This window comes from Chelonoidis abingdonii, chromosome 8 (assembly GCF_003597395.2).
Source record: "Chelonoidis abingdonii isolate Lonesome George chromosome 8, CheloAbing_2.0, whole genome shotgun sequence".
Classification (NCBI taxonomy): Eukaryota; Metazoa; Chordata; order Testudines; family Testudinidae; genus Chelonoidis; species Chelonoidis abingdonii.
Genome location: NC_133776.1, coordinates 28387615 through 28409313, shown reverse-complemented (window position 1 = coordinate 28409313; position 21699 = coordinate 28387615). Strand labels below are relative to the sequence as shown.

Genomic DNA, 21699 nt, shown 5'->3' with positions numbered 1-21699 from the left:
GCTTATATAGGAGAGAAATTTAGGGGTCAGTAGGCTCTCTTTTATGCTCAGTGCACTTCCTGAGAGAGTTATCTAAGAGTGTTTTCAAGATTATATTCTAGATCACCAGAATTTGCCTTCAAGACTAGTCTACATATGGGGGCTGGCCTTTGGGATCTGGACCAAACATACCTAGATCCCTTTGAGCTTTGGGAAGACCCCAAATCAGTTCACAACTATAGAGAGTAAGACCCCAACCCTCCTCCTGATGGGTTTAAGACCATTATTTCCTCCTTAGCTCAGTCACAGGAAGGCAGTTATCTCCAGTTACGGTGACCAGATGTCCCGATTTTATAGACACACTCCCGATATTTGGGGCTTTGTTTTATATAGGTGCCTATTACCCCTTCACCCCCTGTCCAGATTTTTCAGTTAGTGTCTGGTCACCCTATCTCCAGTGCTAAGCTGTGTGTGAAACTATTGGCTACAAAGATGCAAAATTTCTGTAATGTGCCTAGCCCTTGTCAAATCCAAATATCCAGAATTGTCAAACTTGAGTGCTTAAAATTGGACATCTAACTCCCAGAGTGCTGAGCACCTGCAGGTCCTATTCCCTTCATATGTTACTATTGGATATTAAGACCTGGTGCTTCTGACACTATTTAATATTTTGGCAGTCTGAATAGAAACAAAGTGTAAATGGAGGCATGCTGGAGGCATCTGTCACCTTGAATAGGAATTACTGTAGGCCCTTCCTCAAAGATTTTTAGGGACTAATTTGAATGCAGTAACATCAAGACACTCCACCCAGCCACTCCTCAGTGAAACCACATGCATACATTTAAGCATACAATAACCTAAATTTGAAATTCTCCTTGATTGCTGTTCAAAGAATACCTATTTATTTTTGATGATCCATTAGCATGGCCTTCCCATAGCATCCCATGTGAAACAATTTCATGTGAAATAGATGAATCAAAATGTTTTCTAGTATCATTATCATTACTTACATACAGCCAAGCTAGGTGAAATTACTTGTTTTCTGTCTATGTATATGACTATTTAAATGTGTTGCTAGGTTATGAATTTTCATATACTGTTATTGAGCAAAAAATCCTACTGATATTTATCTAGCCTTCCCACTTGATATTAAAATAACTGTTGATCGCTTTCCAAAGAGAATCTTGGAGCTCAGCATTTCTTTCAGATCAAGACTATATGCAATATGTTAGGTAAAGTGTATGGGTAACTATGCTGGTGTTCGTTAAGTGTGCAAAGAGTATAACCCTCTTTTATTGGCTTATGGACACACAGCTTTTCCTTGTCTTAATCCTGTATATAATTCTGGGTCACAGGGTTCATTACATTTTGTTTTTGTGATTTATACTGAAACCTATTAAACAGTAATTACTATAGAATGTTTTCAATCAGAAAAAGGTGATTGAAGAGAAGAATGTTGGCAGTCACTTAAGAAGGTGTGCAAGTGACGCTTCCTTTTAGAGCCCATTGTACAGTGTTAATAGAATACACCTCTACCCCGATATAACGCCGTCCTCGGGAGCCAAAAAATCTTACTGTGTTATAGGTGAAACCGCGTTATATTGAACTTGCTTTGGTCCACCGGAGTGCGCAGCCTCGCCCTCCCCCGAGCGGAGCTTTACCTCATATCCAAATTCGTGTTATATTGAGTCACGTTATATCGGGGAAGAGGTGTACTTAATAGTTTGTGGTACTTAATCAGGGTGACTTGTTTTACTCAAAGATAGTTCTGTGAAACGGTTCTAATTTTTGATCATATATCTTCAGTTTTTGTGGTGGTCTTTGCAGGATATTTCCCCATAAAGATCCTAATTATTGGCTCTCAAACATGAACCCTCAATATAGTTTATCTATGTGTTATCCTAACATTAGAACTACAGTTCTAGTTCAGCTTTCATGTGAAACCAGTTATTCTGACAGTGTTTCTCTGAAATGTTTCATTTTATAGGATCTAATTTTTAGTTCTCTTAAAAATCTTTATCAGTTATCATGAACCCACATGCAAAGTGCATGTAGAATTCTAATAGCAGTGTAAGAGGTAAATTCTAATTTGGTAACATTTTTACTCAGTGTTCACTTAGCACAGTTGTAAATGAGAATACAAAACACCATATAGTGGCAAATCAGGTTCATTTATTCTAATGTTATGTGGATGTAGCTCCACTGACTGTTCTGGGAGTTACTCTGGTTTTATACCAGTATGAATGATATCAGAAGCTGACACTTATTGTGTAAGCTGCTTGAGGTACAAATCGAGTCTCATGCTCATCTCTTAATGGTGTAAATCAGGAGTAAATCCACTGAAAAAGTTGCAGTGGTGTGAGTGAAATCTTTCTCTGACTCTGAAACACCAAGGCCCAGATTTTCAAAGGTATTTACATGAACCTTTTCCAATTGCAATATCTCATTTGAAATGGGATGACCACATCTGCATGCAGTTTTCAAGATGTGGGCGTACCGTGGATTTATATAGAGGCAGTATGATATTGTCTTGTCTTTTTATCCATCCCTTTTCTTAATGATTCCCAACACTCGGTTCACTTTTTTGACAGCCATTGTGGAATTATCCACAATGTCTTCCAAGATCTTTTTCTTGAGTGGTAACAGCTAGTTTAGACCCCATCATTTTATATGTATAGTTGGGATTGTTTTCTAATGTGTGTTACTTTGCATTTATCAACACTGAATTTCATCTGCCATTTTGTTGCCGAGTTTTGAGTGATCCTTTTGCAGCTCTTCACCGTCTGCCTGGGACTTACAAAACAACTCAAGATACTTATCTGCAGATTTTGCCACCTCACTATTTACCCCTTTTTCCAGATCATTTTTGAATATGTTGAATAGCACTGGTTCCAGTACAGGCCCCTGAGGGACACTACTATTTACCTCTCTCCATTTTGAAAACTGACCATTTGTTCCTACACTTTGTTTCCTTTCTTTTAACCAGTTACCAGTCCATGAGAGGTATCCCCTTATCCCATGACAGCTTACTTTGCTTACAAGTCTTTGGCAATGGACTCCGTCAAGGGTTTTCTGAAAAGCCTTTTGTGCCTTTTAAACACATTTCCATCTCAATTCTTACCTGTGCCTGGTTTTTGCCCAAATCATGGGACTGTAATACCTCAAGGGAGCAAGCGACTGAGATGGATCATGTGATTGGAGACTGATAACAGGGCCTGGTGTGAAAGCAGTAACCTCTGAGGGGAGAGATTGGGGGTGAGGGAAGACCTGAGGCCTGACTTGGCTTTGTAGGCTGACCTGGGGAAAAGACTAGTGTAAAGTGGTTAGGGAGAAGGCCTCAATATAGATTTGTTTGTTTATTTAATACAGGTGTGGGATTGTGGCAGAATGTTATCCTATGAAACCGGAAGCCACAGATTTTGAGGAGAAGGTTGGCAACCCTTAAGAGTTTAGGGTCCCAGAGCTGCAATCTGTAACAGAGGGAGGACTATAATGCCATTTTGAGGATTAGTGTGGGACCCTTGTAACTCAGAGGAGAAAGGCTTATGATGCTAGCACTGAGGGATAAAAGAACAAGGGTCGGTCTAACTTGGGAAAGGCCAAGCAACTGTTTAGCCTGGTTTAAGCAATTGGTGAAGCCAGAGAGAGAAAGTTCCATGGCCTAATGAGGGTAAAAAATGTATTCTGCTTTTGAGACTCTTCATAGCCAAAGTACTAAAATTACCCAACCACCAAGAGAAGGAGGAACTGTGAGTGGATGCATCCTGATGCTGTCTCAGGTAAGCCACTTCTACTGCTTTTAGTATGTGATGGTGCTAAATATTTGACTCAAATTCATATCTCAATTAAACTGCTGAAAATTTGGATTTACTTCCATTACTTCAGTAGTTTCTCCTGATTTACATCATTGCAAATGAAATCCAAATCAGACCCTTTATCTTAGTTTATTGAACAAGAACAATACTCTTAGTTTAACCATGGAAAAGCAACACTATTTTCTCAAGATAGATAAAAGCTTTAGTCCCTAAAAGGTTGATAAATGCTGTATGTGAACTGCCTAGATAAAATGGAATGGTACAAATCCCTTTAAAACGATTTTTGCAAAGCTATTAGTGGTGCTCTCATACTGGTCATTAACAAGAGGCTGAAAGTAATATCTTACTTGGATTGGTTGACTTAGAATCAAAATATGTAATAAATGTAAGCTAAATGATTATAGAATGTTTGGCAAGAGGCTAAATTGATGAATTATTGGATTTGGTTTTAGGTGAACCAGTTCACTCTGTGAAGGCGACGTACAGGCATACAGAAGTGAAAATGACTATATATAAAATGATTTCTAATTCATAACAAGATACGAACCTCATAAATCATTTGAAAAGTGCAAACTGTTCAGTAAATGAGGTCACTTTAATGAACATCACAAATAATCAACTCTAGCAAATCATTCATAGTCCTTCAACCAGCTATGGGAGCACATCTGCACTTGACCCCTGCCCTATTATAAATGAATACTCCCCATTTTCTTCTAGTCTCTACCATATTAAGAAACTTCTACATGTGGTTATTGCTTCAGTGCATGTATATGCGCAAACAGCTTGATACTGCTTCTAATGCCCCCTGCAAAGATTAAAGATACCTTCACCTAATGTCACAGCTGTATGTTAGCTAGATAGTCATAGAGCATGGGAAGGAACTGGACCCAGTCCTATCTCTTGCCCCTACTGCTCTTGTAATTAAGCCCTCTGGTATCTAGACTAATGCCCATCTATGATCCATGATTGCTGCCAGCTACATCAACCAGAGTGAAAACCAGGCCCCTCTGAGGTTGGGCACACACAGGATCAGAGGCGTAGCTTGGGCAAGTTCCAGCAGATAGGGAAGTTGTATCCCTTCTTTCACCAATTCCATCTCCCCGGGGAATCTTTCCTGCCACCCTGGTTAAAGTACACGTGCAGAATTGGGTATCTCATGCAAAGGGGAAGGGAAGGAAAGGAGGATTTTCACACAGGTTTCATTCAGGCACATATGTCCTCATCTATCACTTTCTTCCCTCACATGGCCAGACTGCAGACCAGACTCTAGTATTACAAAATACTGGTTTATGTAAGAACCAAACAGGAATGCTCCTAGTTTCTGGGGACAGGTAGCGGGAACCTTCCTTTTGTTCCTTATTTGTACAGCATCTAGCACTATGGAATCCTGGTCCATGACTAGGGCTCCTGGGCACTACAGAAATACAAATACATCATAATACTCTCAGCTGTTCTAATCCTAACTTAATGCATGATGCTGTGATAGCTATGCCAATCTGAAAGCAATGATTTAGGCAATGAGGGTCCTAGGAAGAGAGGGGCTGTGGCTGATTAATTTACTGGGCTAGAGGAAGCATAGCAATTTGGGGCTCAATAAAAATGTGGGTCTTTTCCTGTACAAAAAGAAAACAAGGTTTGATGACCCAGAGCATCCTGCAGCCACATTTCTTGTCCTGAATTCTGAAGGTGATTCAAAATACTGTGAATTTGGAGTGTTCAGGTGTGTAGACCAGAGTCAGGAAAGCTGTAAACAAAACCAGCTGCCAGGGTTATGCAGTCCGCATGCTGCCGATGTTTGCTTGAGCTATGAGGCAAAAGGGTTTCTGTAAATGGTACATGTGTTGTAGGTGTGACATGGTATTAGACATATGGCCCATTCCTTGTGTCAGGCGAAAATGCCATATGTTTTCATGGAGATTTCAAAATGCTTTTATGTCTTAACTTCATTGGAGGGGATATTTGTTTAATTTCCTCCTCTTCTGAGTTGTTTCCCTATAAATAAGGTCATTTTCTTTAATCTCACTGTGCAAAAACATCTTATCAGAGAAAATGAGGACAATCTGGTTTCTGTCCATTGGTTTTATGGTTCCTTCTAAGAGGTCACCCTGCACTTATATATAAATAGTGCAGGTGATACATAATGCTGTTTCCTTGCTTGCATCTATATATAACCACGAATAGTCATATGTTAGTTCTGATTTAGTTAAGGGATAAAGCACAATGAAAACACACACACGTGTGCGGTGTGCTGGTGATAGTTGGGATAGCTATTTATCACCTGATTCCACTATTTATCCTGTTCTTTTAATCACTGCTCCTACACTCTGGCTACCAACTCTTCTCCCCTAGCAATGATTTTACTAATCAGCCGCTCTGTGCAGGTGTCACAGAAATGCTTTCTCTTCCCCTCCAGTTGTGGAATTCCCCTCTCACAAATGACAGGTGCCTGATAACGAGGGTGGGCACTACTCAGCCTTGCGCCTATGACAGGTATAATGCCCAATACCTCATGATGCTGCAGGACTAGAAATGTGAACTTTGTATTTAAAGCGAGACTTGGCATTGTCTTCTAGCCCTGGAAGCTACCAACATATCAAACTCTGAAATCATGACATTTTGAATGTACAGAGAAGATATTTTAGGTCACTTTTTTAGAGGCTTTCTTTCCCCCTGCCCCCTGTAGGAATTGTCAGTCCTGAGTTAGCCACCTCGACTCCTCATAGAACAAGTGAGGAGAGTGAGAGAGGCATCCTCAGATGCCAGCAAGCCAAGTGGGGAGCTGCCAAAGCTAGCCAGGAGCTAAATGCCAAGGAGAGGGGAATTGGAGCCTAAGTGGCTAACCTGGTGCAGGTGCCTGATCCCTGTGCTCAAGATCCTTAGCGCCAAATGCTCCCCTGGAGTTAGGCACCAAAGCTAGGTCAGACATTTTAGCTAGCACATGCCCTAGAGGTTGAAATAGTCTATCTCCTGACCACACTCAATACCTTTCTCATGCTCACCCTACATTTTCCTGTGCCTACTGTGGGCTTTTGTGCAAGTGCTGGGCTGTCCCTGTAATGGGTTGGACCCCCTGGGATGTCACCTGGTGTGCTGGGATGCCACTGAGGCAGACTATTTGGCCAGCCTGGGCCCCCTTTTACCTGGTCTTGCTGGGCTAGGCTCCCTGGCCTTTTCCAGCCAAGCACACAGGCAGGGCCACACCCAGCTGAACAGAGAGACAGAGATCTGCTCTGAGAAGGCTCAGCTTAAGGGGCCTGCCACAGCAGCCAGATGTCCCATCTCCCACCCACACACATAATTCAAGTACAAACCCAAAATTATATGAAATTTGCCTCTTCCCTCAATGTAGAGGAGGAGGGTATGCACAACTTCTTGCCTGCTCTCCCCCTCCCCCCAGTTAGAAATCACATAAACTGGGTTATATTGTACACCAGAAATACATTTATTAACTATAACAGGTGTATTTTAAGTAGTTCAGGAGGTAGCTGACAGAACAAGGCAGATTACTAAGAAAATAGAGCACACAAACTAAGCTTAATACACTAAAGAAACTGGTTACAAGTTCTCACTCTAAATGTGGTTCTAATAATCTTCTCCACAGGCCAGATGCCCTTCCGGCTGGGTCCAGTTCTTTAGAATCATAGAATTATTAGAGTTGGCAGAGACCTCAAGAGGTCCTCTAGTCCAATCCCCTGCTCAAAGCAGGACCAACACCAGCTAAATCATTCCAGCCAGGGCTTTGTCAAGCCTGACCTTAAAAACCTCTAAGGATGGAGATTCCACCACCTCCCTAGGTAACCCATTCCAGTGCTTCACCATGCCTCCTAGTAAAGGTCTTAATTCACTCCCAGTTCAGTCTTAGTTGTTTCCAGCAGTCATCTTGGGTGGGGTAGCAGGGAGAACTGACAACCTGCATTACCTCATTCCCCACCCTTAAATAGGATTTGCATAAGGCAAGAGTCCTTTGTTTCCTAGTTTGATGCATGCACCCAGCATCTTGTGGAAAAGTACAGAATTCAAGATGGGTTCCGGTATCAGATGACGTGGTCACATGCCTCTGTAGGGCCCCTGTAGCCATTCTTCACAGGTTGACCCACAGGTTCACAGGGAGACTAAGCCCTTTTACAGTCCATTGTCTCAAGCTGATGGGTCATCAGCACAGTCAGGCTTTTCACTGTTGTACCTGAAGTGTTCCCAGGGGGCGTCACCCAAAGTAACACATTTGAAATACAGATACATAATCAATATTCCTAATTTCAGATACAGAAATGATACATGCATACAAATTGGAAAGGTTATGATTTACTGAATGCGATTATCCAATGATACCTCACATGAGCCATTTTGCATAAAGTATCTCAGTTATATCATACTTGTATCATAAGCATATTTTCATAAAGAATATGGAATGATATGTCACACCCCCCCATTGGTGGCCTGCATCCGGGCCTTGGGGTATGAGGTCTGACAGGTCTGTGCTCTGAGGATGCCTACAGGATAGGGCCTGTGAGTGTTATACCAATAAAAACTAGCAGGATCTTATTAAAGGGGACAAGACATTTGTCACATTTATTGTAAATACCATAATAAAATAAAAGATAACAGCAAACAATGTTCTTTGGTTACTTGTTCCTATATTTATATATATATATATATATATATATCCATTCACACAATCATTCATACAAGTTCTGTGTAGATATTATAGTTACCAGCCTAAAGTTGCTTGTGACAGAATACTGGCCAGGTACTCTGTACACAAGAGTGGAGCCGAGTCCGGGTCAGGTGCACCTGATGCTCCTGGAGGCTGGCAGCAGAACCATAGACTCAAAGTCCTCAGTCTTCAGAGTCCAGCTTTATAGGGATTTTTCCCTATGTTAGTTCATGGGAGTTGCTTCATTCTGCTGTTGTTAAATTAATCAGCAGGTGGCTGGCTCCATGTTGGCAGCAGAATGTTACCCAAAGTCTCTCATCTCACCCTTCTTTTTTACAGGCTTTTAGTTTGGATTCAAAGTCTATAGGTCTTGCTGTGTCACGCTGCCTCTGGGTTTGGATTGATCACCCGTCAATTGCAGGTGTGACTTTCAGCCTTGAACCTGGCTTTGATCTTCCTTCTGTTGTTCTTTTGTCCTTTTCTTTTTAGGGTGGATGCTTTTTACTTTGTTTAGGGCTGTTGTCTAGGTCTTCAGCCGTTGGTAGTTGAACTTTATCTCATCAGGACAGGCTGGGGCTGGAGGTTGATTCCATCATCCATACATGCCTCATTCACACATCTAAACTAACTAATAAGATTACAGCAGGGTTTGCAAAAATGAAGGTTGGAGGAAGCTTTTACAAAGTGGAGTGAGTGTTTTAAAATGGGGTTTGAATTACAATATGGCAAACAGTGAACAGAAGTTACAATGTAGGCAAGTGTAGCGAATGGTGAACAGAAGTTACATTAATAAAGTGAACAATTAAAAAGAATTTCATTTATCAGTTCTACATGAGTGAGATAAGCGTTCCCCATCCCAGTTTGAAAAGCTTGCTGTGGGGCCTCCATGGTTTCCACTTGAACTAAGGCTCCGTGCTGCCCATCAGCTGTGGAGTGGGATTAGGGACATGTGGGGCATTAGGACTTTCGTGGCTTTGTGAATGGTGATGGGCAGAAACCTATGTGCCTGGAGTCCTATTGGGTTAGGTGTCAGCAAAAATGTCAATTTCCCCTAAATGATGAAGTCAAGAGTCCTAGTGTATGGTAGTGTGCCCTAGCTGATAGATCATTGGACTGGGCCTCAGGAGACCTAAGTTCTAGTCCTGGCTCTGCCACTGGCCTACTGAGTGGCCTTGAGCAAGTCTCTTCCCATTTTTGTGCCTCACTTTCCCCATCAGTAAAATGGTGATGATATTGATCTCCTTTGTAAAGCACTTTGAGATCTAGTGATGACTTAGGGATTATTATTAGTGATTAGGTGCATCGCTAGATAACACTTTCCTATTACTTGGCTAAAATTAGCCTGCAGTACAAAGTGAATTATTTTACACGGAAGCTTTTTTTTATCATTCCAGTCAGTGTTACGTACGAGATCTGAAACAACAATATGCTGGGCTGGGCGCCTCTTCCTGGTGCTGGGCTGCTGCTGTTCTTGGTGTTTTAGCTGAGATTTTGGTGCTGTCTCTCAATTTAGAAGCACTGTGTTTAAAGTTCATTGGTTGCCATAGTTCCAAGAGTTTCTCACAGTCAATAGAAGAGAGAGTTCTGAGAAAGCCAATTAACTGATAACCTTAGTCTGCTGTCTGGTACATAACACTCACTGACTATATTTTGTGATTCTCTTTGGTAACTGAGATACATTTCCCTCTCTGGAACAAATCCTGGTCTCTCCATTATTAGCACTGTGTTTAACAGTAGCAGTTATACATGGGGGATCATTTCCTGTGTGGATCAGGAGACTCTTCTTAGTTTGCACTTATTCTAGACACCTGTCAGGGGTTATGATTTATCTTTGCTTTATTTGATAAAACCTTTCTTATCTTTCTGCGTCAAAGACACATACAGGAACTGATTGAACAAGCAAACATCCCCAATCACTTTCTCTTCCCACTCCATTGAGTTTATTCTGCCAGTAGCCTCCTGCTGCCAACAGCTGAGGACTTTGGGGTTTTTTTTCCTTCTCCCAGCACATCTCTGTGGGCAAAGAGAAAAATCTGAAAGATCTGGATACTGCAGCAGACTGAGGGAATGTCCATACTCTGTTCTTCAAGCTGCCAAGAGAACAACCTCTCTCTTGAAGAATCAGCCAAGAGTTAAAGGAACCAGGTCTTAATTTTCTGCTGAAACCGCAGAAAGCATTGGGTCCTCCTCTTTCAGTCCAGACTTCAGCTGCACATTTCCTTCCAGCTTGGCTTTCTCTGGTGGAGTCAGTGTAGACTGTGAGTCAGTTACACCTCTTGGAGCCAATGTGTCTCCCATCCTCATCTCCGAAGGAAGATGAGCCACATCTCATATGCAGTGTTACATTTTCTCTTGGGCTGCTTCATCCCCTCAGCCAATCTGCTGGTAATTGTGGTTGTCTACAAACTAATGAAGAAGCAGCAAGGCAGAAGCTACATCTTCATACTTAACCTGGCTGCTGCAGACCTGCTGGTGGGAGTGATGTGCATTGCAGAGGCACTGGATGATATCCTGGATGGAGACTTTGACAAGAATTTATCCTTTTGTCTCTTGCGGATCTGCATGAGGATGACACCTTGCATTGGCTCCATTCTCACCTTGCTCTTGATTTCCCTGGATAGATACCTGGCAGTGAAGCTCCCCCTTTATTATCCTGCCCTCTTGAACAAAAAACCCATCATCTTCTCTCTCGCCATCCTGTGGGCCGTTTCCATCTTGTTTGGGCACATGCCTTTGATTTCTCCCTCCCTGCAGCAAAGCAACTACACGGGCTACTGTGGGCTCCTGTATGCAGCCAAGAGTGACTACCTGTATGTGACCTGCTTTGGGATCTTCATCCCTTCCTTGTTGGTCATGATCTGCCTGCACATCTCAGTTGGGAGGATTGCCTACTCACAGCACAAGCGAATCTGGCGCACTTGCCTGCAAACAGAACCCCTCACTGCTCACCTCCGCCACTTCAAGGCACTGCGGACAGTACTTATAATGATTGTCGGCTTCACCATCTGCTGGGGACCTTATTTCCTGGCAGGCTTTGTGCAAGCTACTTGTGACTCCTGCAACCTGGCTGACCCGATAACGGATGTCTTATTCCTGCTGGGAGAAATCAACTCTCTCATCAACCCCCTCATCTATGCTCTGTACTGCAAAGATATAAGAAGTCAGCTGCTCAAACTGATGTGCAAGAAGAAAGGCCAAGTAAAGCCTCTGGCTGTGGTTCACTTTAATATCCAAGCCCTTGATGATGTATCCAATGGAGAGGTTAAGAGACCCGATTCATCTGAGGTTCAAGTCCCCAATACTACTTTCTTCAACAGTTCTAGCCACTGCAAAATCATCTTCTCAGTGTCATGATCCAAAGCAGAAGAGAAGCTCTGCATGAACCACCAGTGAAGTGGAATGTGAAACTGACAGTTTTCTAGGGTAACAACCAACCAACCGCCTGGACCTGGAGCACATTGACTGGTATCTAGATTTACTATTTTCCTTTTTGTCCTCCTCTGTGTAAAAGATAGCTGAGCTGGCTGGGGAAAAAATAATCAAAACTTTGACAAAAAATGGTGTGGGTATTGGTGTTTTAAAATAGCCTGTAACAGTTCTGTTTGGACAACTAAACTCTGCAATATTTTACAACCAGTGTTATAAACCTCAATGTGCCCTGAGCCACTATCCACTCTTGCTCAGACCTGGGTAAATCAGGAGTAACTTCTTTTGAAGTTATGTATTCACGAGGAGCAGTTACACACAGGATCATTTCCTGTGTGGGCCAAAGAGACTTTATTTGCACCTGTTTAGAAACCCAGCGGCAGCAGGTTATTATTTTATCTTTGGTGAAGTCCTTTCATATCTTCCTGTGCCAGCCACATTCTGTGAATGAGTGAACCTGTCAGCCTACCCAGCTGCTGTCTGTTACCAAGTGAAAATGAGGTCAGGCTCTGTATTTCCTCTGTATCAAAATATATTGTGCATTAGGTAAACAACACAATTCTGCTTTACCATATGTAAATATATTTTCCTGAGCTTTTAAAATATAGCAGTGGTCAGAGGGCAGTGGCCAAGACTGGCTGATGGTTTGTGGCTTCAGCCACATAGTGCTCAGTGGATTGGTGTCCATATCACACAAGCCACCATAACGAACACCATTTGGCAACCTTAGCAGTGGAGGGCAAGGATCAGGTGGGTATGGAGCGTAAGAAATCCCTCCTAGTTAGGGGTAGGAGTGCACTTGAAGGACAAAATGGGAAATCCTGCACTATTGCTACTGGTGTGCACAGAATGTGGTTAAGGCACTGGACAGGAACTTGGGAGAGCTGGACAGTTCCTTGCTCTTTCACTGACATTTTGTGTATGAGAGATCATGGGCAAGTCACTTAATCTCTCTGTGCCTCATTCCTCAGCTGTAAAATGGGGATATTAATGCTTCCTTTCTTCATGCCGGTGATAGGGGTGTGAAGATAAGTCCATAAAATCCTTGTGTGAGCTCAGCTGCTACAGTGAGAAGGGCACAAAACAAACAAGACGTAGCCCCTGGCCAACTTTTCTCTTTTTATCACAAGGTGAGTGTAATTCTTACTCAATACAGCACATGAGCTCTGTCAGGAACAGTTATGTGCTCCTCTGTTAGCACTAGTGTTAGCTAGTCACATTCACTGTATTGTTTGCACACATCCTTCTAGTGGTGATTTAAACATTAAATATACTATTTATTCTAATATAGGCTACACAGACACTGGAATTTTACATTTCTGAAAATGATTAAAAAGAATATTTTTGTAGTTGGGGGTTGGGGGGCTCTTTTTTTAAATACAGATCAAATGGTTCTACTCTCAACCACTATTAGAAATGAGCAAGGCAGCAGCTCTGACTCATGCCTGAATAGTGCATGTTTTGATGCAGTTAACATAAATCAGTGCATCCCAAAGGGCATCATTCCACAATCACTTACCACTAGGTATAATTCATGAATAATCCCACTTAGCCTAATGGGACTACTAAAGGTAGAAAGTGCTGTCTTTGGTGGCAGGTGGGTTACTGACCTCCTGGATAGGTTTGAAGTAAGAGAAGGAAAAAAGAGCTGTCCTTAAATTCAACCTACTGTATATGATTCCTTTAAGCTACTTTTTAAAAATGTGTATAAACAATGCAATTCTTCAGTACACACAGCAGCAAATATTCCTCAGAATAATTAAACTAATATTGTCTTTATGCAACACACACATACTGCTAGTCAGGTGCATTTATTATAGCTCTTATTGAACAGTCAACATCATCACTTATGGCAGAATTCTTACAAAGGTACAGTAATTTTAAAGCCTGTGTTGCAAGGTAGGAAGGGGGTTTGATTTTGCCCCACTGCTCAGTAGATGGAAAGTTTAAACATCCATGTAGTCTATCAAACAGACGCTGAATCTTTATTTTGCAGGCAAACAGCAGCAGGTCTTCTTCGCATACATGTTTTGGTGGTGGAAGTTTACCAGGCTGCCTTACCTTTGAAGGAAAGAAGGTGTAGGGGATGGAGAGTTATAAAATGTTTATGTTTAGAACAGCAATCAACAGTTCCTGGAGGATCAAAACTCACAGAAGCAGAGAGAAACATGAGAGCAAAGCTTGTAAGCCACAGGTGCCCATCAGTAAAGCTACGCCCAGCAATGGGAGCATAAGCCTACCCCACCCCCCTATCCAAACCTGTGAGGGGGAGGCACACGCACTCTCTCTCATGGCATGTCTGGTACTCCTGCTAATTAAAACGTAATTTGCTGTTCTCATTGCTGGCTTGTGACATTAGAAACAATGTGAACCATGTAAAATGCTCAGTGATTTGAAATAAAATATTTGAAACAAATTAAGCTGGAAATGCCCCTCTGCCTGCATCTTTCCTGACTCCAACAAACAAGGGTGCTCTGCATAAATTAATCCATTCCCCAGGCCTCTACAATCTAAATATCACCAAGTGCAGATTACTGGTGCTTCTGGAAGGGATAATCTGTACAGAGGAGCTGTGTTTGGCTGTTGCAGACCAATAATATGGACTATTGGGGGCGGGGAGGGTATAGGAGTTGCAGGGGTGCTTAGGTCCAATTCTGGAAATAGTTTGAGACTTAAGGATGAGGTTCTATGGAAGTTAGACAACGAACAAACTGACCACGATGATACCAGTGAGGTTTGAGGAAAATAGCTAAACATTTTGCAGAAAATGCATAAGCTGCCTGTGGCCAAACAAAAGGAGGGAAGCTTAATGGCAAGGAGCTGTGCAGGTGGTCCATGGGGGTGGCGGGGGGGTGAAGGTGTGTGTGGGTGCGGGTGTGCGCTAAAGTACCTGCACTTTTGTTCCCACGTTGAATTTGGCTTGTTGGCCCATGGCAAGAAAAGAAACCGCAATCTTGTCTTGTCCAACTATCCTGACACCAACATATTGGTTCAAGGATATAAAGATGGGTTTAAATGAAACGTGGGGTCCACAGTCCATCAAACTATTTGGCCAGGTCCACATTCGCACCCTGTTGCCTGCTTGGTCTGAATAATGTCCTCCGTGAATATTTATGTTTATCCTAAACAAGTAGGAAATTAATAAAATTAGTGCTTTACATAACAGATCATGCCTTGCTGTTACTAACACAATGTAGGCCCACTCCTGCAAACTTTTACTGTCCTTCAATCAAAGGGACTACGCATGAGTAAGGGTCTGGAGTAGGGGTCAGCAAACTTTCAGAAGTGTTGTGCCGAGTCTTCACTCTAATTTAAGGTTACACAAGCCAGTAATACATTTTAATGTTTTTAGAAGGTCTCTTCCTCTAAGTCTCTAATATATAACTAAACTATTGTTGTATGTAAAGTAAATAAGGTTTTTAAAATGTTTAAGAAGCTTCATTTTAAATTAAAATTCATAGCCTCCCAGACCAGTGGCTAGACCCAGGCAGTGTGAGTGCCACTGAAAATCGGCTCACGTGCCGCCTTCGGCACTCGTGCCATAGCTTGCCTACCTCTGGTCTAGAGGATCGGGCCCTTACATGTCTAAACCTAGTCACAGTTAGAGGGAGTCTTCTGCTGAGGTAGGTCATAAACTGGGCCCTAAGGGCTTGACTTCACATGGTATTGAAAGAACTCAACACCTCTAGGAGATGCTCAACTGCTACTGAAGTCAAAAGCTGCTCAAGAGGTTTGGTCCCTTGCACAACTGAACCCTAAATAAGCAGAAAGTAGAAAAATGAGAGGCTTTCACCCCACTGTGTTTTCTTCTCTTTAATTCACTGCAGAGTTTCCAGGACTTTACATTTACTGACTTTGCTGTATGGTATTTTAGGCAAATGTATTGCTTGTGTGGGTGGGGAGTAAAAAGTGGAATTACTGTTAACAGTTTTCCCCTTACATCATCCCACCCCAAGGCTTCTCAGCTTCCAGGGAGGAGTCCCTGGTGTACAAAACGCAGCTCTGTAAATACTCTACAGTTCAGGGGTTGTTCGATGTCTAGTTCAGAGGGATTTATGGTTTTCATCTTAAGTCTTCACCTGTGATTTAAGTTGGCTTTGTATGTTTTACAACAATGGGCCTGATCCCACAAACATTTCATATGTGCTTAACTTTAAGCATAAGAGTGGTTCCATTCACCTCAATGGGCTTGCTTATGCACACAATTAACTGGCTGCAGGATCATGGCCTCAGAACATAAATAAAACTTGAAGTTGGAAAGCACCTGACCTACGCTATAGCTTGGCATTTGAATTTATTAAAATGCTAATTTTTAAACAAAGGGGGGATATAACCCTGCTGAGCTACAGATGTGTCAGCACATGCTAAACAGGGTGATTTGATTTACATGGACATACCATACAAGTCCGTTTGGATGATAGCAAGTACCTTTGCCACTGGACTCAAACACTGCTTGAATTTTTGCATTATTTGGCTTGTCTTCCTGTACTATACAAATATAACCTCTCCTCTTTTGCACAATGATAACGGCCAGAGTGCCAGATGGATAGCTGTGTTCAGATAAGGTGTTCAAAGCCTCATTGTTTGGCTAGTAACACTGCCCTATTATCAAGCATGCAGTAGTTTTGGTAAGTGTTTTATAATACAAAGGTTGTCACAGCAGCTAGAATATTGTTTAAAGCCCGTGAGACTGGGCTGCCAATATTTTAACCAAGGGACTCTGTCTCAGGCTTAGCCTCACCTGGGCCCTGGCAGCTACCCCCAGCTGCATGTGATGGTGACTGACCCCAGTTGCAGGGAGGTCAGAGACAACTGCTTACACAGACTTGGTTACTCAGTAGGGGGAGGTCTAGGAGAGGTGTTTTCTCTCTTGGAAGGGCCTGGAGGTGTCAGGTTAGATGAGACCCCCATGGAAAAGATAAGGCTCCTGTGGGGGCAGTCCTGAGACAGGACCGGTTAGAGCAGGGATGTCCTTGAGGGAAGCCACCGGACTCCCCAGGGAAAAGAGGGAGTGGAGGGAAAACCTACTGGGAGGAACTCAGCCTAGGAGATGCTTTACAGGACCTGAGCTTAAGGGCCAAGAAAAGAGAACTTCAGTGTAGCCCAACTGGGGCAGAATAATTATTAGTTTCAATATTTATTTGGAATTATAGTTGGCCCTTATATCACCATGGGAGGGGACTGAACTTTTTAGTGGCCAGGTTAGGAAGACTGTGGGCTGGTCTACAGTACAGGGAAAAATCGATCTTAGGTATGCAACTTCAGCTACGTGAATAACGTAGCTGAAGTCGAATATCTAAGATCGGATTACTCACCCGTCCTCACCGTGCGGGATCGATTTCCGCGGCTCCCCCTGTCGATTCCGGAACTCCGTTGGGGTTGGTGGAGCTCCGGAATCGATATAAGCGCGCTCAGGGATCGATATATCGCGTCTAGATGAGCTGTGATATATCGATCCCTGAGCAATCGATTGTAACCCGCCGACACGGTGGGTAGTGTAGACATCGCCTCTGACAGACAGGCCATTTTGAGGCCAAGGAAATGGCCACCAGGGGGTGTTAGAGGCCAAGTCCCTTCCAACAATGTGTCTTGATGTCAGAGGATGAATGGTGGGAAGAGTAATTGTTTACAGCAGGGGTGGCCAACCTGAGCCTGAGAAGGCACCCGAATTTACCAATGTACATTGCCAAAGAGCCACAGCACTACATCAGCAGCCCCCATCCCTCTCCCAGGACCTCCCTCCCACCCACTAGCAGCTCTGCTGATCAGCACCCCCTCCCCCACCTCCTGATCAGCTGTTTCATGGTGTGCAGGAGGCTCTGGGGTGGGGGAGGAGTGAGGGCATGGCAGGCTCAGGGGAGGGGGCGGGAAGGGGTGGAATGGGGGCAGGGCCGGGGACAGAGCGGTGAGCACCCCCCAGCACATTGGAAAGTTGGCGACTGTAGCTCCAGCCCCAGAGTCAGTGCCTATACAAGGAGCCACATATTAACTTCTGAAGAGCTGCACGTGGCTCCAGAGCCACAGCTGGCCACCTCTGGCTTACAGCGTTCCAGAAAAATGTCTCATTGTAGCCTGTGAGGAGCCATGTGTACCAGTGGTCTGTATGCAACCAGCAGTGAGTGGTGAGGGATGGAGGACTCTTATTAATGTGTTCTCCTATTTAAACAGAAATGATTCCTTACAACAGTAACCAAAGAGGCAGGTAACGCCACTTAGTAAATGTACACTAAAGACACATACATAGGCGCCAACTCCGTGGGTGCTCCGGAGCACCCATGGGAAAAAAATAGTGGATGCTCAACACCCACCAGCCACAGTTGTTCAGCAGCACCCCCAATCTGCTAGCCCGGGGTACCACCAAACAGCTGATCGTCAGCTTAGGGAGGGGTTTGGGGCAGGGTGGAGAGCAGTGAGTGGCACGTGGACAGGGCCTCGGGGAGGGGCTGCAGCAGGGGTTGGAAGAAGCGGAGCAAGAGCACCCCCAGGGAAAAATAAAAGGCAGCGCCTATGGAAGCATATCTGGAAAAATGTTCTGGGTATATTGAATCAACTTGTGTAATTATAATGGGAGCAGTGAAACCCTATAAGGAAATCTGGGGCCAGATGTATCGTCCCCATGGAAATCATCACGCAAATAAAAAACCAAAACCCCTCACGCAACAAAAACCCAAACACTTGGTGCAATCTGAAAAGCAAAACATTTGCTCTTCAGAAATATCTTTGAGCCCAGGGATAAGTTTTCTCTGGTAGACTTGATTTAACCTGCGTCATAAACATTTATGGCATCTTGTAATTTGACAATGCTAAATTAATAGCTCTTTCTCTGGAACTGAGTAGGGGCGGGGGATGGTAGCAAAGGCAGGGAAGTTATCTCAAACCCATGTTCACTGTGGGAGCAGTATTTTAATAAGTCTTCTCTGGTGCGTCACTTACTCAGAAAAATGTTGCTGCAAAAAACAGCAGGAAAAACAAGAGGATCTTGGAGTGTTACAATGGACAATGGTAAAGCTAGTTTCAGCCTACAGTGTCACTTTGGAGTTGTTATATTTCTGTTGGGTTTAAACAGTTCTTGATATCTTGTAAATTCATGACTTGTATCTGTCCCTAGTAGCTTTTACATGCTCCTTTTTAAACACAGGACATTTCTCAAAAGGTTAATCTTAGATCTACCCATCTGAAAGTCATTTTCAAGAATGGACATTCATGGGTGGGGGTATATCAGCATAGCTCAGGTTATAAAGTGCTTGCATCTCCTGAAGAAGCTTGTGGGTGAACATAGTTGCTCCCACTGACTGACACTCCAGTGCTGCACTGGGAGAGATGCAGCTCCATTTGAGGTGTTAAACTGAAACGCCAACAGCAGGTAAATGATCTCCTTCTGCTCTTTCCAAAAGAGTGGCAGATCTACCTGGTGCCCTGGCCAAAGGTCAGTACAGCACAAAGATTCTAAGAGCTGAGCCTATGTGTGACATGCTGCAGGGTGCACATTGGGAGCCTCAGTGCAGCACTACCAGCGTCCAGCTTGTGGCTTTGCCAAGTGCTCTAGAATACTTAAGGGTATTAAAGGTATTTGTTATTTCAAACCAAGTTCCGTTCTGTTTTGAATGCATATGCTTTAAAATAGAGTATGCCCTGATGCAAGCCAGTTTCATTACAATATGGCAGTAACCCCACTATAATTAAGGTTGTGGAGCTTACTGTGGCTGTTCTTGAATCTCTGTAGCAATCACCACAGTGACAGCTAAGACTTCAAGGTAGGTTTTGTCCTTTGCCATTCTCATGTTGGAGGAAGCTTTGCTTCCCCCTCCCTCACGTTGATTCTAAGTTAGTACATCTGTGCCTTCTGTTGCTGCAGGGCGGGGGGTTGGCAAATAAGTGGCTTCTGTTATTGTGTTGCCTTGCCACCCTCTCACATAGAAATCTAATCTAGTTCTCCAAACAAACATCCTCTTGTCATGAAATATTACCAGGCAATGCTCAGCTGAGAATGCACAGCGTTCAAATCTTGAACCTATCACAGCAGTAACACCTAGTACTAAAGCAGCTGGAGTTCCTTGGAGAAAAGAGGAGTTATTCTGGTCATCAGGAATAGAACTTCTCAGATTGAGACTGGCATCATTTGTAGAATATGCCTTTATCATCATAAAATACTAGTTAAGATTTAAAGCCTAAATTGTCAAGTGAGCAGTAATCTTTAGGTGCATAACTTGAGACATTAGGAAGGGATCTGACTTTCACAGGGCAGATGTTCAGTCCTTCCTGAAAATCAGGGGCCATTGAAGGTATCACTAGTTGGTTTTGAAAATCTAAATCAATTTTTTAAAATTAGCATTTGTTTGGGCTGTGGTAGCAAATGTGAGTGATACATCAAGTTATTCTGAGGTAAAAGGAACTAATCTTTAAAAATGTGATCAAATTTCTGGACTGCTCAGGTAAATGAGCCTTGTGAAGGATACAATAATTGTGCTGTACCATCTGGAAATATGGTAAGGAACTTTCCTCCGTGTTTGTAGTATTTTTCCAAGAATAGTCGCTTCACTAGCTACATATTAAAAAGAAGAAAAAAATGATGAATTGAATCTTCACATAAACTTCACTATTAAAGGCACAATTTCCCAGTTGTTCATGTGTTTATCTTCTTAAGATCCTTGTTACACCCACTGCAGGAAAGCTGGTCTCTTAGCTTGCAGTTAAAAAATTTGATATTGATTCCCCCCCACTCCTCACTCAACCTCCACATGTTACTTGGATCACTGCCCTGAAGACCCTATAATCTAAGGCAGGGGTGGGCAAACTACATCCTGGGGGCTGCATCCAGCCCTTCAGATGTTTTAATCTGGCCCTCGAGGTCCTGCCAGGGAGTGGGGTCTAGGGATTGTCCTGCTCGACACATGCTATGACTCTGCACAGCTCCCAGAAGCAGCAGAGGTTTGAAGTTCTAGGATTAGAACACAGATCTCCTGAACCGCTGGCCTAGTGCTTTCATTACTAGATCCTGCTCCCCTGCTACGTGGTACAGCTCATGTTCCTCAAGAGAAGGACTGCCCTGTATTCCCACTTCAGACACAAGCTAAAATGGAGAGGACTAGCAGGTAAAGGCAAAAAGAAAAGGAAATTAGCATGATTCTGACTGTCAAGAAACACTAAAAGCTTAAGTTGCTAAAACTGTCCCAGTAGCTGCTGGCAAAGCAGTAAATGAATGAAGCTCCTTTGCTGGCCATTGTCTCTCTGATAGAGGAACTGACACAGACCTGTGGGTAAGAACATGGCGGAAGCTGGAGAAAGCAGCTCTCTAAACTCCTCAATGTTGTGAGTTCCTGGCCTCTTGCACACTGGGGGTGAAACTCACCCCAATGACCAGAGGCAGTGAAAGGCTGACACATCATTTAAGTCCCACTAAGGCCCTTCTTAAGTGCATGGCTTTGTGCACAGAGGTGAATGTCACTCTGGAAGGGTAAGACCCAAGAGTGGGGATCTATCACAGAGGAAGTACAGGCGCTGTTACCTTTCCACCCGCAATGGTAAAGTCACAGCAAGTAATACTGTAGTTAATTTCCTCTTTCTCTACTCTTTCAACTGTCTCATCAGGCATGAGAGTCCAGCCTCCAGGAGAGGGTGGCTCACGGGAGAGCTGGTAGGAAATGGTTTTGAGTTGCTTTGAATCTAAGGAGAAAAGAAAAGAGTTACATATTTATAGGTGGGGCGCTAGTAGCACCACATATTATTATGTTTGCCCAACATTTCTCATTAGAAGACCCTGTTTTCAGTTGCTTATAACTGGCAGACTTCAACCGTTTGGGCAGAATTTTTCCATGCTGGGTGTCT

At 43.3% G+C, this 21699-nt stretch overlaps 2 protein-coding genes across 2 annotated transcripts in view; one reads left to right on the top strand and one right to left on the bottom strand.

Moving 5' to 3' along the window:
- The first annotated feature begins 8457 nt into the window (after window positions 1-8457).
- Window positions 8458-14294, top strand: LOC116839926 (glucose-dependent insulinotropic receptor-like). The gene is made up of 2 exons (XM_032806211.2): window positions 8458-11913; window positions 13871-14294. Exon 1 carries the CDS (start codon window positions 10765-10767, stop codon window positions 11800-11802), a length of 1038 nt encoding a protein of 345 aa, XP_032662102.1. The 5' UTR covers window positions 8458-10764; the 3' UTR covers window positions 11803-11913; window positions 13871-14294.
- Window positions 13670-21699, bottom strand: part of ERICH6 (glutamate rich 6) — a 27548-nt gene continuing 19518 nt past the window's right edge. The window contains exons 14-18 of the mRNA XM_032806210.2: window positions 21380-21537; window positions 20331-20416; window positions 16272-16424; window positions 14765-14996; window positions 13670-13935 (exon numbers count right to left, since the gene is read on the bottom strand). Coding sequence (XP_032662101.2) covers window positions 13672-13935; window positions 14765-14996; window positions 16272-16424; window positions 20331-20416; window positions 21380-21537 — 893 coding nt within the window. The 3' untranslated portion in view covers window positions 13670-13671. The remainder of the gene's footprint in view (window positions 13936-14764; window positions 14997-16271; window positions 16425-20330; window positions 20417-21379; window positions 21538-21699) is intronic.

Coding starts and splice junctions, on each gene's coding strand:
- LOC116839926 (XM_032806211.2), top strand. CDS start 10,765: ATGAGCCACATCTCATATGCAGTGTTACATTTTCTCTTGGGCTGCTTC.